General features: G+C 36.4%; 1 protein-coding gene across 3 annotated transcripts in view; it reads right to left on the bottom strand.

The window, feature by feature from the left end:
- Positions 1 to 17,002, bottom strand: part of TLK1 (tousled like kinase 1) — a 68,883-nt gene that overhangs the window by 3,169 nt on the left and 48,712 nt on the right. For all 3 annotated transcript variants that reach the window (XM_075756681.1, XM_075756682.1, XM_075756679.1), the window contains exons 12-20: positions 14,136 to 14,202; positions 10,388 to 10,485; positions 7,029 to 7,110; positions 6,680 to 6,771; positions 6,504 to 6,593; positions 5,686 to 5,855; positions 4,375 to 4,510; positions 1,947 to 2,058; positions 1,551 to 1,658 (exon numbers count right to left, since the gene is read on the bottom strand). In XM_075756681.1, coding sequence (XP_075612796.1) covers positions 1,551 to 1,658; positions 1,947 to 2,058; positions 4,375 to 4,510; positions 5,686 to 5,855; positions 6,504 to 6,593; positions 6,680 to 6,771; positions 7,029 to 7,110; positions 10,388 to 10,485; positions 14,136 to 14,202 — 955 coding nt within the window. The remainder of the gene's footprint in view (positions 1 to 1,550; positions 1,659 to 1,946; positions 2,059 to 4,374; positions 4,511 to 5,685; positions 5,856 to 6,503; positions 6,594 to 6,679; positions 6,772 to 7,028; positions 7,111 to 10,387; positions 10,486 to 14,135; positions 14,203 to 17,002) is intronic.

The raw sequence follows: 17,002 nt of genomic DNA, 5'->3' as shown, positions 1-17,002 counted from the left end.
GACAATTTGGATTCTACACAGTCATTGTAAACGGTCTGAATTTACAAGGTAGTCTGGAATTGTTTTATAGCATTTCCACCAGAGAATAATTTCTCCCTCTCTCTTACAGCTATCGTGACAATGTTAATAAGAGTTAATAAGCTGAAAGTTTATTTTAGTCTTTCAAATAAACAAACAGAACATAGAATACACAGAGAATGTAAAATAAGTTGCCAATTCTCCATGCTGAACTGCCTACTCTTTCCAGACATCCTCTGTATAAAAACTACTAATGACAAAGAAATGCAATGTTAGACAGAGATATAAATTATCAACATGTGATGTTATCAATTATATGATGTGTATTTGTCAACTGCATTCAATGGACACAATTTTTCCCAATGGGGGTGAAAACCCCAAACCAACAAAGAAAAATCCCAACCAAAAAACAATGCTAGGACAAACTACAATTCTTCAACCAAACTTTCATAACCTTAACTGCAACTCGTTCACTAACATTACTTTTAGAAAATATAACCAACAGAAATACACCACAAATTGTAACAGCAGGTTTATGTACTCAAAAGACATATTTTCTTGGGAAGTTACAGCCTCTAGAAATAGGTTTCCTTTCCTTTTAATCTTTTCAATCTAAATCTTAACATTCCTAATTTTTTGCAGCTTGTATCCCAAATCTAAGTATGTTTAACTAACTGCTGGAACTTGAATAGGTATTCTATTATCTTGGCATTTTTTTCCATGAGCACATCTCTACTGCATCTGGCTGTGAATATACCTTTCAAAAATTGGGACAGCTTTACAAACAAGTAACACATATATAATGTTTTCTTCCATATTCACAGAATTGGATTTGTGTTATGGATGCTCACAGCAGCAATCACTTGGGAAACTACCTTAATCTGTTTCTGAATAGCTCATCTGTGGAGATGAGTTTGATACTACAGGTAAGTTTTTTTAAATACAGGAAAACATTGCCATCTGCACCTTTGTGGAGGATCAACTATTCTTGCAGTCTTATTTCCTGAACCAGCATCAACATATCTTATAGATTCTTAAGAATTTATGTTTCTAAACTCAGCTTTGAGTTAATACACATACAGTATGACCTTTCAAGGGGAAGAGTGTTAGCAAGCATATCCTCCAGGTATTTGGAAGTCAAACAGTTCTTCAAGCCAATAAGGCTGCAGAGAAAAACATTCACTATTTTCAGATGGAGTTTGATACTGTTAGCAGAAGTATTTCACAAGAACTTCTAGTGAGACAGTCTGAGTGAGACACGTAAGATCCTCTGGGAAAAAGCAACAAAGACAATTTTTGAAACAGCCTACTTTAAAACTGCTTGCAAATTTCTGGAATATATAAAGTATATGATTTTGAGAAGTCCCAGAAGAAGTTTGCTTAAAGTAAAACATCAAAATACTAGTTCTCCATTACGTTTTTCTACACGTTTAGTTACTACGTCTCACAGCATTAAGTTAACAGCAATTTTATAGCTGAATCCTTTATGATGAATGTTTTAACTGTTACTCAGAGATCATGTGAAAAGTTACCTTGGCTTCATTGCTTACAACAGGTTTGACAGGGAACTGAACTTCTGTGGCTTTTAATATTGTATTTTCTTGTAAGATATCTTGCTGTGATTGATTGTGGCCAAATGGCTGAAAAATAAGCACATTATTTTCTTCATGAAAGTTATCCAACTACTTTGATTTCATAAATATTTATGCTATAGTAAGTTATTGCAGTGTTAATACAAACTACTAACCATTCCGTAAAGTTTCAGTCAAGATTTTCTACATTTCTTGCAATATCAATGCACACCACCAAAAAGTAACACAACTAATTTTCCATGTAGATTCACATCTTTATGACTATAATTCACAGTTGAGTGGAAACGGGCATTTACACTAAAACAATTTAAGATTTTCAAACAACATTTTCCTTACCTTTCTACCATAAAGGCATTGGAAAAAGATTACTCCAACTGACCATACATCAACTTTATTAGAAATCTTTGGTGGCTCTTTGCCAACTACAAAACACTCTGGAGGCAAGTACCTGGAAAACAAAATATGCATCTTGGTGTCTGCAAGTAGGTGTATGGCATCACTAGAACTTATTCAAATATCAAATTATACAAACATTTCACATACACATCCCTGATCTTTTGACAACTAGCACACCTGCCTTATGGTCAGCATTCCATCACCTTGCGCACCCATCAAAACTGACATCACAGGTTTTTGTATAGTCAGTCAGTCAGTCAGAGGGTCTATTTCATCCAAGCACAAATACTAACATTCTTTACCTACATTGCTAATTGCCACTTTTTTTTTTTTTTTAATTGGGGTCCTAGGTTAAATATGAACTTCCTCCTTCTATTGGAGCAAGAAAAGATGAAAGCCATGTAGGGTGTTTTACAGCAAGGCCTGCTTAGGAATCAAAGATAATGTAGATATGGCTCAAAGACCCTTCACCTAAGTTTTTAGTAAGGGTGATGACATTAACCAGAGGGGTATATGGTAGACAAAGGTGATTGCTATTTCCATTCCTATCATCTGCAGGAAGCCATACTTAAAGAGCTGAAAGTTGAGGAAGTTTCTGTGCCATTCCTGGATTACAAAGGAACTGGTGAAATGGAACCTCCTTTAAAAAGCAAACAAAACCTCCCAACCATATCAATATGTGGGCAGTTAAGTATTATTGACTATAATATATAAAATTGAAAAAGGCATAAAAACTATTTGAGCAACCACAGACCACACATTCTTTCAGCAACAGCATATAAAGCTTTAAAAGAAATTTTGAAGAAATATTTGTGGAAATGGAAATAAGCAGAAAAATCAGGTAAGAATGCAACACAAATGAGAATTTCACACAGTATCACAAAATCTCTTCTGGAATACTTGTGTACAATCGTAATTACAACATTCAAGAAAAATGAGCTAAAAGTGATGCAAGTGCAAAGACAGCTACTAAGATGATGTGAAGAATGGAGAGCCTACAATTCAGGGAAAAAAAACCTGAAGGCTATAAAAACACCAAGGAGCAAGTACCAGGAAGGGAAATAACCACTTCAGGGAGGACAGTGTTGGCACAAGAACAAACAAGTATATACTGGCCACAAATAAACACAGTCTGTAAATTAGAAGATTAGGTTTCTAATGATCAGAGAACTGAGGTTACAGAACACACTTCAAATCAGATTACTGGGGACAAAACACTAACTAAATTTAATACAAACCTCTGTAAGTTTACAAAAGAGATTATGTGACCTCTCTGCCTGGAAAGACAGGGAACTGGACCCAGTGACTGAGGAAATCCCTTCCAGCACTATGCTGCTGACAGTTTGGGCAATCTTCTGAACAGACTCATCCCCCACCTCAAACTCACTCAAAATACTTCCCTCCTTAATGAAGATTTTGGGATCAGAGAAAGCGTGAATTAGAAACACAGAGATTCATCACGAACCTATAAGGGTCACAGACCTTTTTTGATCTCTTAGTTTACAACACCACTAGCGCCTTTGGCATTTTAGACAAAAAGTTTATTATGCGCAACTTCCAAATATGGGAAAAATTGCAGAGTAAATGGCATGACACTGGCTTCTCTGTTTAGAATTAAGTTTCAGCTCCTGACACTGATCTTGCTACAGGCAGAATGAGGAGAGAAAGAGCAAATGAATTCACAAGTAATAACCTGGCCAATATAGACTTTCTATTCCACCCACTTTGACATAGCTACCCAGGCTCAAAGAGCTACTGTGCTATGATGAAGCTGCATCTTTAGAGAGAAAATTTGACAAATAGCTTTTCTGTAAGCAATGAAATGCTTATTGTCATTCCTGTTCTGTAGGCAGTTCTAAAACTTTAGGTTTTTGGACAAGCATGCAAGTGCACACAGAAAACAAATCACAGCTGCTGAGCTGTCATTAACCTTTAGGATGGAAGAGTAAATACTCTTTTGTCCTAAGGACATTACCTGCTGGTAATCCCTGCTCTAAGATTTCCAGGACTAAGCACCCACACTTAATCATCATAGCTCTGTCAAACATCTTCAACCACCTGCAGCCAAAGATTAAACACCTGCTTCTTCAGGGAAACCAGGTTTCTAAACCATAGCGATCATCTCCATATTTAAATATATATATATATATAAAACGCATACACTCATACTCTCTTATTTTACTTGTTATGCTACCATTCTAACATTTGGGAATATCATCATTTGTAGTACTGCACAAAAATCTTTATTTTTTATCCATGTTAATATTTTTCGTCCTAGCTCTCTCTCCAAAATGGCTTTATCAGAGAGCATTTATGAAATCTGAACAATGACACAGGGTCTAAACAGCAAAATCAAACCAGGCATTACCAGTAAGTTCCTGCTCCCTGTGAAGTTAAATCCATTCCATCCACACCGTAGCTATCATCATCCATTATTTTGGACAGGCCAAAATCAGTAATTTTTATTTCTCCACATGCTGTTCCATCTACAAGGAGGATATTACCTACCCAGGGGAAAAAAAAAAAATCACCTGAAAACAGCTAACAGAATGCTTTATTTTCAAAACCAGGTTCAATTTTCAGGAACATCTAACTTCACGAGGGGTAACTGGTAACTTTACATCATCTTTATATCCTCAAGTCTAGAGTAACTTGACTGACACATTTGAGTGCAGTCTCAGGAACTCTCTAGGTCATCATCATCATCTGAAATGGCTCCCTCAGCTGGGAGCTGGCTGGACAGCAAGGAAACACAAAACGTAGGGAGGAAACACCAAAACGTAGCAGTATACCAGTTACAACGAAGTTTCGTATTTTTTTGCCCAGGACAAATCCTACACACTGCAGGTTTCAGGGCTTGCACATGCCACAAAATCATGCCAAGAAATTGCTGCAAAATTACAAATCTTATTCTGTGTGTTAAAGTGGTACAACAATTTGATATAAAAGTTACTTGATGAAGTTTCTCTAAGAACAAAAACTCATGAGACTAAGAATACATTCTGTACAATTCCATAACATGAGAGAAATCTGTATGAACAATTTATTACACAGCAGCAAGCAAACAGGCTGGCATGAGAGCTACATTACAAACCCTACCATTGGCAGTGTAGCAGATTAAAGTACACGAAGAATACAAGCATCATTCATGCAAGGTGGTAAAACAAAGGCCGTGGATTCAAGACAGAATACATTGTTTATGACAATGCTTATTATTCATTGTAAAGAAAACTTCTGTGAAGTCCTGTTTTGAAGTGATTATGCTGGGATGCTGGAAGTGGTCTATTACCTATATCAATCCTTTACAGGGTAAGAAATATGTAAGAGAAAAATTATTTGCACATGAGCGTTCCACAACGATCAGACAGGATTGAGCCAACTAATGATCTGATCTGTTTATATTGCTAAATGCCAACGTATGTATCTATGTGCTATATGAATTTTTTTTCTACAAATTCAAATCAAAATAATACAAAGTAGAAAAGTTACGACAAACATTTTTCCAAAGAAAAGACAGATGATTTTGGCAATAAAACTAGAAAGAAAAGTACACTTGTTTCAGTTGTTTACAATAAGCCTGACATACAGAAGAGAGATTTGATATTTTCAGGCACGAATTACAAACAAAATAAAGGATTAATAAAAAAAGATATTTTCAATCGTATCATTCCTCATTTACCTGGTTTAAGATCATAGTGTATAATAGGGGGCTTGATCTCATTGAGATACCGTAGTGCATTTACTATTTGCATTACAATGGACCTAGCTTCCTTCTCTGACATCAATTTATGTTGCTTGAGATAGAAATCCAAGTCATTGCCTTCACAGTATTCTAACACCGTGCAAAACCTAGGGTAGAATTCAGAGAAACAAAGTTAAATAAACCTATCAAACTGCACAACCAGAAGTAGAGATACTATTAGCCTATGAAACTTGCTACCAACCAGAACATTCATACTCACCAAAATGCATTCATACTGACAAGAGGTTAAGTTAAAAAAACTCTTATTATGTAGGCATGTTTCTTAATGAAGGCATATTACTATCCCTTACGATATGACAAAATTTCATGCAGAGGTGCAGCCCAGTGATCATGGGCTACACTTAGGCTAATAATGCTCCTGATGTCATTTAGTCTTGGAATCTTGTCTAAGGTACAGCAGCCTTTCAGAGCTGCCCTGAGCAGCCCTTGCTCTGCCCAAAAACATTACAGCACTGCATGTCCCCTTCACTCTCAGGATATCCTGTAGGGCTTGCTAGTCAGGTGTTGCAAAACACTGTTTTCGTCACTTTATAGGCGGCCTGCAATAGTTAGCTGAGACAAAATTCTGCAACTAGTGTTTTGGGTTTTTTTTCAGTCCCCTTAAGGAAACCCTAAATGCTTTGGCTGAAAGCAAGAATGCATTTTTGTTCAAATTCTCTTCATTTCTGTTTATCTAATATACAGCACTAAAATCCTTGCCAAGTTCGAGAAAATGTATCATTTTATGCACTTACGTATCTGTATCCAGGGAGAAGTAGTCATATAGTTTAACTATCCGGGGGTGATCCAGTTCTTTGTGTATTCTATACTCTCTACAGGCATGTCTAAAAGAAGATAGATACATTAACCTCCTACAATCAATAAAATGCTATTCAATTTAACACATGAAGCACAAATCATTAATATTTACTTGTGGTAGTTTTCTTTCTTTTCATCCCTCCAGCTTTTGTTAAGCTGGTGAATCTTCACAGCAGCGTATCGTTGTTCATAAAGATCAAAAGCCTAAAAAAGAAACCCACAAATATGGGAAAGCTATAACCAAAGATGATAAAAACAATACCCAATAAAGAGAGGAAAATAACTGGCATGTAATTCACAAGTCTATTGTAGCGCTACCTCCCCTCCACAGGTTAATCAAAGTTTGCTCAATCAGTGTTTAAAGAGTATACCACCTTACAATCCTTCTGCTTCCCTCGAAAATTAAATGTACAAATGTACATGGCTCAAACATTAGCTTTAGCAGACCCAACACACTGTACCTTGTATACTTCACTGAAGCCACCTCGTCCAAGTAAATGGAGTAATAAATATCGTTCATTCAACGTGGGGTGATCTTTAAATCTCAAAAGAAAAAAAAAAATCATTTAATTCTATTTAAGGTATATGAATAGAGTCTAAAATGTAAACCTCTTATTACTTCTCAAATGGAGCTTTTTTTTTTTTACTAGCAATATCTAATATGCTGAACAATATTACACCATGTGTAACTTCATGGCACAACTATACAACATGACCAATTTCAGTATCTTTTGATTATTTAGCATAGAAATGCTACCACAACATCATTGTTAAACCTCAAAAAAATTCTGGCAAACTTTTTGTTATTTTTCTCTATTTTTTTGTAAGGATAAGAAAAGCACCCTTAGATTTAAACATGTGATACAAGGGCTCTCTCCTTGTGCCAAATTTTGGAGAAGTCTCAAACTTCAGCTTTCTGGAACAGATGAGGTGGATATACTCCCAATTTCACATGGAACATGACCAGACCTGTTGTACGTACCTGCCTCTTTTATAACAAAATGGGTTTTACATATCACTAAGAAATTAACAAATAACAAACAGCAATATGGGGAAAACACACCAAAGGACTGAATATCGTACTCTAATCAAAAGCAAGAAGAAAACACTCCTTCTAAACACAAAATGATGCTGCATAACAGAAAAGGACCACACATTGTCCTGAAATGCGCAGAAGACAAAATACATCCTTCCATCCAACCAGGGGGAAGGGAGGTGAATACTCATCACATTTCTAGTGCAATCATGAGACAACTACACTCACGAATCTAAGGCTGACTGCCAATTATACTCCACAGAACACTTTAAGGAAGGGTTTAGGGCTAGTCTGCAAATAGGTCATCCCATCCTTCCATGTTTTCTACAGTTTTGGAGATACGGTCAGTAGTCAAGTATTTGAGGGAAAATGCATATTCTTGGTTACTGTGCCCCTTTTAAACATAAAACTTTCCTTTTCCTCATGAAAATCTGTATTTCAATGCTAAAGACATTTTAAAAAAAATCATACAGTAAGGAATGCACTCAGTATAGAAGAGGTAATAAATTTAGAGGTAGCCTCATCAGGCGATTGCTGTCATGTGACCAGTAGCCCAGTTCTTTAAAACCACGCTCAACAAATTTAGATTCATATTTTCTTGGTCCTTCTATTACATGTAGGGCCAATCTTGTGAACCTTACCACCTTCCCTCTCCACTGCTGCTTTTGCTACTCTGTGCGGCTCTCCGTGGCTCAGAACCTGCACCTTGCAGGTAGCCCCAGCATCATGTGGGCTCTAAACCCGGACAGGGAAGCCCTAACCCACTCTCTCAACTTGACTGTTATTGCAGTGCAGCTGTAAATAACACATGCAGACATGCAAGTTTACCCATCTGTAAACTGGGCACTATTTCCTGCTTTTCATTGTCAAGGCTGGAACTCCCAACAGGTGAGTTTGCAGTCTGTATTTGGGATGCTTGGGGAGGGTGCACATGGGTAGAGGGATGTAGAGGGGAACGTTGCTGGAACAAGAGCGAGCTCAGCTTTGCACCACAGCTGGAAGCTGTAAACCCAACAGGATTTGAGTCAGGACCCAACAGCTGCTTTGCTCCAGAACCTTCTCCCTTATCAAATGGCCAAGTTGCCAAGGTGTGCTAGGAAAGACAGCAGGGGCTACGGACCTCAATGATTTCTCCATTGCTTCTGTCTTCTACATTATGAGTGTAAGCTGCAGCCTGGCCACTTGGTAAACACTCAAGTCTAAACTCCCACAAAAACATGAATGTACAGTTTATAGTTTGTCATTCTGTACAATAAAATATGTCAACGCTGCAGAAAATGAGCAGTGAAGCTGCAGTATTCTGCTTGTCCATGTCCTGTAACTCTGTTTTCAACTGGGACTGTAATTTGGACACTCTTTCCCCCACATACGCAATATTCACACCCATCAAAGGCTTTGATTTTGCTGTGGCATTTATTCCTTTCTGTTGAAGGGTCTCTTTCTTTTTTTTTAAATTTCTTCTAATGCTAACACAGATGACTAAAAAAGTTACCATTCAGTCTGCAAAGAACTGTTTATTTGTTGTAGGACATTTATTTTTAAAAGAAAATATTCTGTCATCAAATTGTAAGCATCAATACCCATTATTTTTCATATCCAAAACACAATACTAATTTAGCTATCAGTTAGCACTATAGCCACATGGTAACAAACATTTTCTGTACTCCTGCAGGGTAGGTATGACGACCATTAAAACAGTTAAGTGCAATCTTACATCCTATTGCTTTAGGTCTTAGTGTACGTATATATAATTCTATTGTGTCTAAAGAGCAAAATAAAATACTAAAGTCTTAAGGCTGTTCCATAAATATTTGATAGTGCAGAAAGAAACAAGCCCAGTCTCATCATTTCCTTCCCCCTGGCTGCTCATTCCCCCCTTGCACTGCCCTCTCTTCTCATGGCAGCATAAACATTTTGGCAACTGGGGCAAAGAACAAGACCAGGTAATTGATCCAGGGTTAAAATTAATACAGAAAAAGAAACCACAGGTACTGGTTTTAACTTCGATCATTTTCCAGTGTCTGTTCAGTACAGAAATGCCATTGCAAGCACGTGAAAGGAAACACGGCAAGGGCATAATGAAGTAGTCAGGGATAGACAGAACCAGTTTCTTTCAAGCAACAGTGCCAGCTTGAAGTGCTGGTGAAACTCTAGCGTTAGTGTTTGATTTGCTATGACGGAAAACAGGCTTTTTTTTTTTTGTTATGTATTACCTTCACATCTACGTAGTAATAGCTAATATTAAGTAACAGTTTAACATTATGATATATTGCCATGCAAGCTGAAGTACAGAGTAACATTTAACATAATACAAAAGACTTTGCATTTGTCTTTTTCCTACTAGGTACCTGTACCTAGCAGGAATGAAATCACAGGGCAATAAAACCAAAACTAATTTTAACTGCATCACAAAATCGCTGCTGCTGCATCAAACCTCCCTGCCATTTTTTGGCATTATTGTTAGCTAAGTGAATTGCATTAGGTTTCCTTACAAGTATTATTTTTAGCCTAGTCATATGGTGTAGCAAGTTTTAGCTCTCCTGTACTATAAACTGTGTATCTATGTTATTTCTTGCATATTCATAAAAACCATTAATAAGTTAACCAAATTATAAATAAGTCTGTATTTTTAAAAGTTTAAATAAGTTGGTGTTTAAAATATATGCATAAACAAAGAGAACCAAAGAAAAATTTATGAATGAGCCTCTCTCCAGTAGGTAAAATGTGATTTTAGAGCGTTATTTTAAAAACAGACATGCAAAATTAAGACAGTGAGTCTCTTACTGTGAATTATCTTCATTATTTATTCTTTTCAGTTCCCTTATGTGAAGATTCCTAACTCTTTCCAAACGTTCAAGTTCTGCTTGTATTTCAGCTTCCTCCTGCAAATGAAAAGAATGAAATATAAAAGCTCATTTACTCCCTGTTTGAAAAGGATATTTTTACCCCTGCATCAATACTAGTGGTGATGGAGGAACATTACATACAAAACCCTGCTGAACTAGAAGAAAGCACTGCTTTTCTCTTAAAGCTAGAAAAATTCAGAAAGATAAGGCAAAAGCCTGTTTCAAGGAACCTTTCTGTCCATGAACCCACAGGTAATGGGATGTTCAGAGTTTTGTTCTGCACTGTAGGGATGCTATTTGAAATGAGAGGCAGCTGGGTTTTGTACCTCAGCCAAGGAGAGAAATTATCTGGGAAGCGGTCTGAAATTGATGTACAAAGAAAAAACCTGAGATATACGCAGTTATAGATTTTGTACAAACCGACAAATTAAGAAAAAAGACTTTTAAAACATTAAAAGGCTGAAGTGCAAACCAAAAAAAGAATAAAAGAATGTCATTACAGCAGTAGCGTTCTTAAGGTGTTGACATAAAACACAAAAACCAAGCTAATTTAAAAAGAGTTTTTCATTTATATCTTATTAAAATTACAAATGCAGAATGTGTATTGCCTAAGATTTTGAGTGCAATTTCAAAAGAAGCATGTCAGGTACGAGCAGATTTCCTAACTAATTTCAGCCCTTAAATTTATCTCATCTTTATGCTACATATTAGAGAACACTGAAATAGTTGTTTATTCAGATTCCCTAAAAAAAAAAAGAATTGACAATGCCTAATTTGTGGAAACCTATTTATCTATACTCAAAGTGAAAAATGTACACTCATGGAAAGACGCTGTAGAAAAGGTTATATCGATTTCAGAGTTAGTATCTCTAGAAGTTTTGGAAGTTTGAATAAAAGGGAGACAAAATTAGTCCATACCAGATAGCTCATTATTATGGAATTATTCTAGCTGAAAAAGAAAAAGAAGACCTGGCATCTGATACGTTGGTTTTGTTTTTTTTCTAGTAGCAATGCCAGTGGAAGCAGTGCCCCACATCATCTCTTGTTATTTTGGCACAGCCTCTTGTACAGCCACATGTTGAACCAAACTGGAAAACTAATCAATCTTTTTTTTTAAAAAAAAAAAAAAAAAGAAAGAAAAAGAAGCAGCAAGCCTCACAAAAAGATACATATTTGGTTTTTGAAAGAAGCTAGATCAGTTCTCCAATCCAATTTATACTGTGACTGCACAACCTGACGGTGCTGGTAAAAGCAAGAGGGCAACAACTCATGGCACAAGGGAGTGGATGAAGAAGTCAGCAGAGGGGAGAGAAAATGCTGTAAAGCTGGTATTTCCAAACATTGTATATCATAAAACCACATCCTGAAACAACAACTGTATTTATATAATCTAAAACACACATTAAATGATCATATTTCCAATGAGTTGAGGAGTATGGAGTAGATGATTTCAGTGGGTATCCTGAATACTTCCCCATAAGCTAAGGAAAAACCCTCTCATCCTAAAACAAGACACTAGATGAACCTCCACCCAGATAACAAAAATCAAATTCCTAATAATTTAAAAGCTGTGCTAAGTAACACTAATCTGCTAGCAGATCTGGGTGGACCATTTGTTTTTCCTAACATTTTTTTCTTTCTTTTCTGTTTATACAGTGTTAAATTTTTTTTTAAAAAATATATTTAGATTCATCCTTGCAGTTCTCCGTTAAACATCCTGAAATGATACGCAGTTCCTCATAACCCAATAGTCCTTTATAAAGAATTCTAGCCCTTTCCCCCCTCGCAAAAGGCTACACACTTATAGACACACAATTGTCTATGTTCTTCCCAAAGGCTGACCAAAAAAAAAAAAAAAAAAAAATCCATCAGTTACGCCTCTTTCGGGCTTTTTTGTTCATATATTATGCAATTCAGTGGTTCTCAAAATGTGGTTCATAGGCCAATGTTAGTCCAAAGAGAACTGGCTGGTTGCATTGTTTCCAGCTGTTATTTAGGACACTCAGGCTGTGAATACCTTTAAGCAAGAATGAACCAGCTTAGCTGCCTCAGGTCACTGCTATATAAAAGGAAGTGAGAAAACAAGAGCCTCTCTCCAGGACCAAAGCTTCTAGCTGGAAAAGAATTTCCTGGGGAGCAGAAGGAAAAGAAAACTGGTGGTGGCAGCATGTACAGGGCACCAAAAATAAGAGCACCAGGAAAGCATCTGGAGAGTGAAAAGGAAGAGGAGCAGACAGCAAAACAGCATATGCAGAAGGAAAGAAGAAAAAAAACGTAACCCGCAAAGAAGCACTAGGGAAGAAATATAACCATGTAAAAAGAAGATGATAAAACTGTTTTTCTTAGTTAACAACAAAATCGGTATCGCACGTAAGAATGAAAATGCAAGTATGTATTTTTATTATTATTTTCAGATATATTCAAACATGATTCGCTAAAAAATAACATTTGTTTCCCGTCTGGCATTTAGTCAAGGAATTTCCTTCTTATACAGAGTACCCTAGCATTGATGTTCAAGGTGAAAACAAAATTTGGGTATTAAACAACCTTGTAACAGCTTCTTTTGTATGTCACTTAAAATTTCCATTAGACTTCAAAAAACTAAAGCATGGAAAAAAACCCTACAGAATTTCATAATAGAATTTCATGTGAAGCTGATGCTATTTCTAAAGCATTAACAATGTGGGCAGTCTAATTCACCAGTGCTAACAAGTTTATATGCAGATTCCCTACCACAGATTCAAGTACTTTCTTGTCATACTCTTTAAAAACAGCATCAGTGTTCTCAAAGGGCCAAATTCAGTTTATTATAGTAGGATTTGTAACACGCGACTTGTACATTTGAAGAGAACAGGCCTGAAACACTCTTGCAACATTTCAAGGGGAAAACCACTATGACCTGTTTTGACTGACATCTCAACAACTACTGCCTCAGCAGATGAAGGTACTTTCCTTTCACATTTGTTGCCTGCTTCAATTGTCATTCCTTTTTTTTCATAGGTTATTCCTCAAAAGTTTTGCTTGAATAAGCAATAGTTTGTTAATATCATAATTATCTCATTACACAGATTTATTAGAATGATGGGCTTCAAGGAAAAAAAGTACTGCTGGTTTTTTTCAAAAGTCAAAAACTGGAGTAAAATATCTGACTACAAAAATAGTTTAAGATACAGGGAAAAGATTTTCCATAAAAGTAGGAAAATTATATTCTATCTTCCAACAGGTAGTATGCTAACTGATAAAAAAAAAGAAGCAGATACCGTAGATGATCAAAACATGATATTCAGTCAGAAATGCAATGCTTTGTAAATTGGACCTTTTTAAAGGTCAAAAACTAACATGAAAAGCTCATATATCAAACTTGGCTGACTCTACTTCGTCAGCTCTGAAATAAGAGCAGTATTGGTGGCATCATTCCTGTTACCACTGTTAGAAGGATTCAAGAATCAGTACAGTGTTACACTAGATACTCACTACTACTCCCCTATACTCCTAGTGTTTATGGTAAGTTGAACAAAAAAAAAAGGAAACCCACTATTACGCATAAAATTGTACAGCACTTGTAATATTACATGTTTTCTAACCAGATAGCTCTCAACAAGCCCTCTCCTTATTTTGATACTACTGTTTTTTAGCGTTTCAGGCATGGTCAAAAACCCCCTTAGAATAACAGACCATATACATACCTTTTTGAGATGTCCTAATCGAAGTTTGAAGATTTCTTCCTGTTCATGATACTCTGCTAGAGTCAAACTGGAAAAACAAAACAAAACAAGCATGTAATTGTAGCTTTATATGATGGTAAATAAAACAATAGCATTCTTACTTAAATACTACAGTAAATACAGTATCTTATGTTAATTATTTACTACCACAATACTAGGACTACATTTTTGAACCATCTGAACATCTTGGTTAGTAATTTCAGGGTCAAAACTTACTTACAGAATGCCTCTGTGTCTCGTATTCTGGAACATTAACTGCCTCTCCCACTGGACTATTTCTGTTCTGTCAGACAGCCTGTTCGATTATCTGGGTGCATCCTGAATCATATCACCATCCCAGTATTTTAGCTGATGTTACTCCACTGCTTGGTTTTCAACTCTAACACTTAATGGATCAAAGGATGGAGATCCAGAAACCAACTAGACCAGACTGACAACACTATGCTTTTGAGCTGTGATTTAAAGAATGTAGTGCAAAAATATACATTCCAAGTTCATTAACACTACATTTTGCATGAGACTACAAATTCAGTTTTCAATTGCACACGACTCTTTTGCTTGTTCGCTTTTCATCTTCCTTTGAGAAGATTCCTGGCTACAATTAATTCAGTGGTCCCTCAGTGTCTGTACATTTGCTAGGACACAAAGTCAGTTATCATCCAGATCTAGACTACTCATACAGATTAGTAACTAAGAAACCCAGGAACTGACTGCATGCAGTAACCATCTGACAAATGAACAAAAAAAACCACAGAATACAAACCACCAAAGAAAAGAAACCAGACTTTAAGTTCCAGAGAAGAAACTACATGTGTATGAAGGGGAACAGGGAATGGGGAAGGAGAAAGAGGTATGGCCTCCTTGAAAGGATTCACACAAATCCCTAAGAACAAATTAAAATTAAACATTTTGTTTTGCCTAGATCTACTATTTCTTGCATGATGCAAAGTTAAAAATAACAGCATAACACATTTTCACAAAGTCCACATTTTAGTGGGTTCAATTATCAACTGTCCTGGGAAGGTAAGTTACATAAAGTGTATAGAAGGCTATACATGCTGTTCATACTGCAAGTCTAAGGAACTGGAGTGTGTTGAGAATCACCAGTAGTTTCCCCAGAGATGAGGGACAGCAATTCAGATTTCTCTTACAGCAAATGCCAACTTTGATAAAATTTGCAGAAATCTAATAAACTGTAAGACTTCTTTCTCCCTTTTAAATTTGGATGAGGTCCACCATAGTTTTCAGAATTTTAAAACCCTGTACTTATTGTGTCTCGAAAGTTGTCAATAAAGGACTGCATCTTTTCAGGATAAAATCTGGTGGTTTTGAAGCTTTCATAGAGCCCTTTCCTATTCCTGATTTCATAAATACTGAATTTCACTGCCCCTTTTCTGACTTGGCCAGGACAGAAGTTTGAGTTGACCAGATATTCTCTATGAATATTAGTGAAATTGCTGGATTCTTTTTTGACCACAGCTCCTAAATTTCCAAGAACCTGGAAACAGTTTCACAAGACTGTAGTTACTTCATCAGCCTTCTGGTCTATAATGTACAGAAAACACTCGGATCAGGTGACAAAAGCAGCCATGATCACATCCTGCTAGAATCTGAGAAGGAAGCAATCCTTTCTTTTAAGAAGTATCATACAAAGTTATCCTGCATCTTTTTTTTTTTTTTCTCCTACTGGAATGAAAAGCAGCCTTGTATTCCAGTCAACAGACATCCCCAAACACTCTGAAGGCAATAGAGTGAGAAAATTTGCCTCTCCAAGAAAGGCAAAAGGTCCCTTAGCACCAGATTTTGGGACCAAACATTTATATTCTTTTCCTGGCAGAATCTCCTCTGGGTTTAAGCAATTTACACTTACATCTTAAAAGAAGAGGCATTAAAGCAAATGTGAGGTGGGGTGTCTCAATAGCTAGGAAAGCTGGCAATGCATTCTCTGTACAGTCCAAACAACAGCAAGAAACCTCATAAAACAATGCTCTAATTCCTGCTCTAATACATCTGCTAGACCTATCAAAGAGAGCATTGAGGCCACACTAGACAAGTCACAGCAGCATCCCTGACATTTTTTTCAATATTTCTACTCAAACAATTACTCTAACATGGATTAAGTTCTCAATTAAAAAAGGCAAAGGATCAATGCCAATGCGTACGAGGTTGAATATTATTTTTTCCAGATTCTTGTCTGCAGTATAAATTATAGGTTTGTGCATTTCCAGAAAGATAGTGAAGTTTGTCTTTCTCAGGAAGAATAATATTTAGGTGGCTTAGCAAAGCTGAACCACAAGTAAAATACACTGAAAATATGAAGTTTATGACATGACCTTCCAGAATTTTCATTGAACACTGAGAGCCCTAAAACCATAGGTCCCCTGAAAAACTAACATAACATATGAAATCTGGTCCTTTTTATAAAACCCCAGCTATCTACACAGTTATGACAAAGTGCCTAGACAGCTCTAGCAAGTACTGCCTTCCAAAAAGTTCTTAAAACTCTGTGCTCTTGGGCACAGAGCATGAGTTAGAGGTCATATTGAAAACATTAAGATTCGAAGTCACTCCTTCCGTGTTTCCATGCTATATACCAATGAATGACTGTTTTCCATTTTTCTATTTCCTTACAAATCTAACTCTATTAGAGGCACAGCATGATTCACAGCAATTTGAAACTGTTGTTACTGACCACTGCATTTTGGAGGAAGGCATATAAAACACTGAACTGCATGCAGACATAGTCACTTCGGATTTTGTTTCGTTTACTCATGAAAAACAAAGCTTTACTCCCTCATATTCAAAAACATTTACTTTTTTTTTTTTAG

This window comes from Balearica regulorum, chromosome 6, assembly GCF_011004875.1.
Source record: "Balearica regulorum gibbericeps isolate bBalReg1 chromosome 6, bBalReg1.pri, whole genome shotgun sequence".
NCBI lineage: Eukaryota > Metazoa > Chordata > Aves > Gruiformes > Gruidae > Balearica > Balearica regulorum.
The sequence above is the reverse complement of the archived record's forward strand: the minus strand, read 5'-3'. Positions and strand labels throughout refer to the sequence as shown.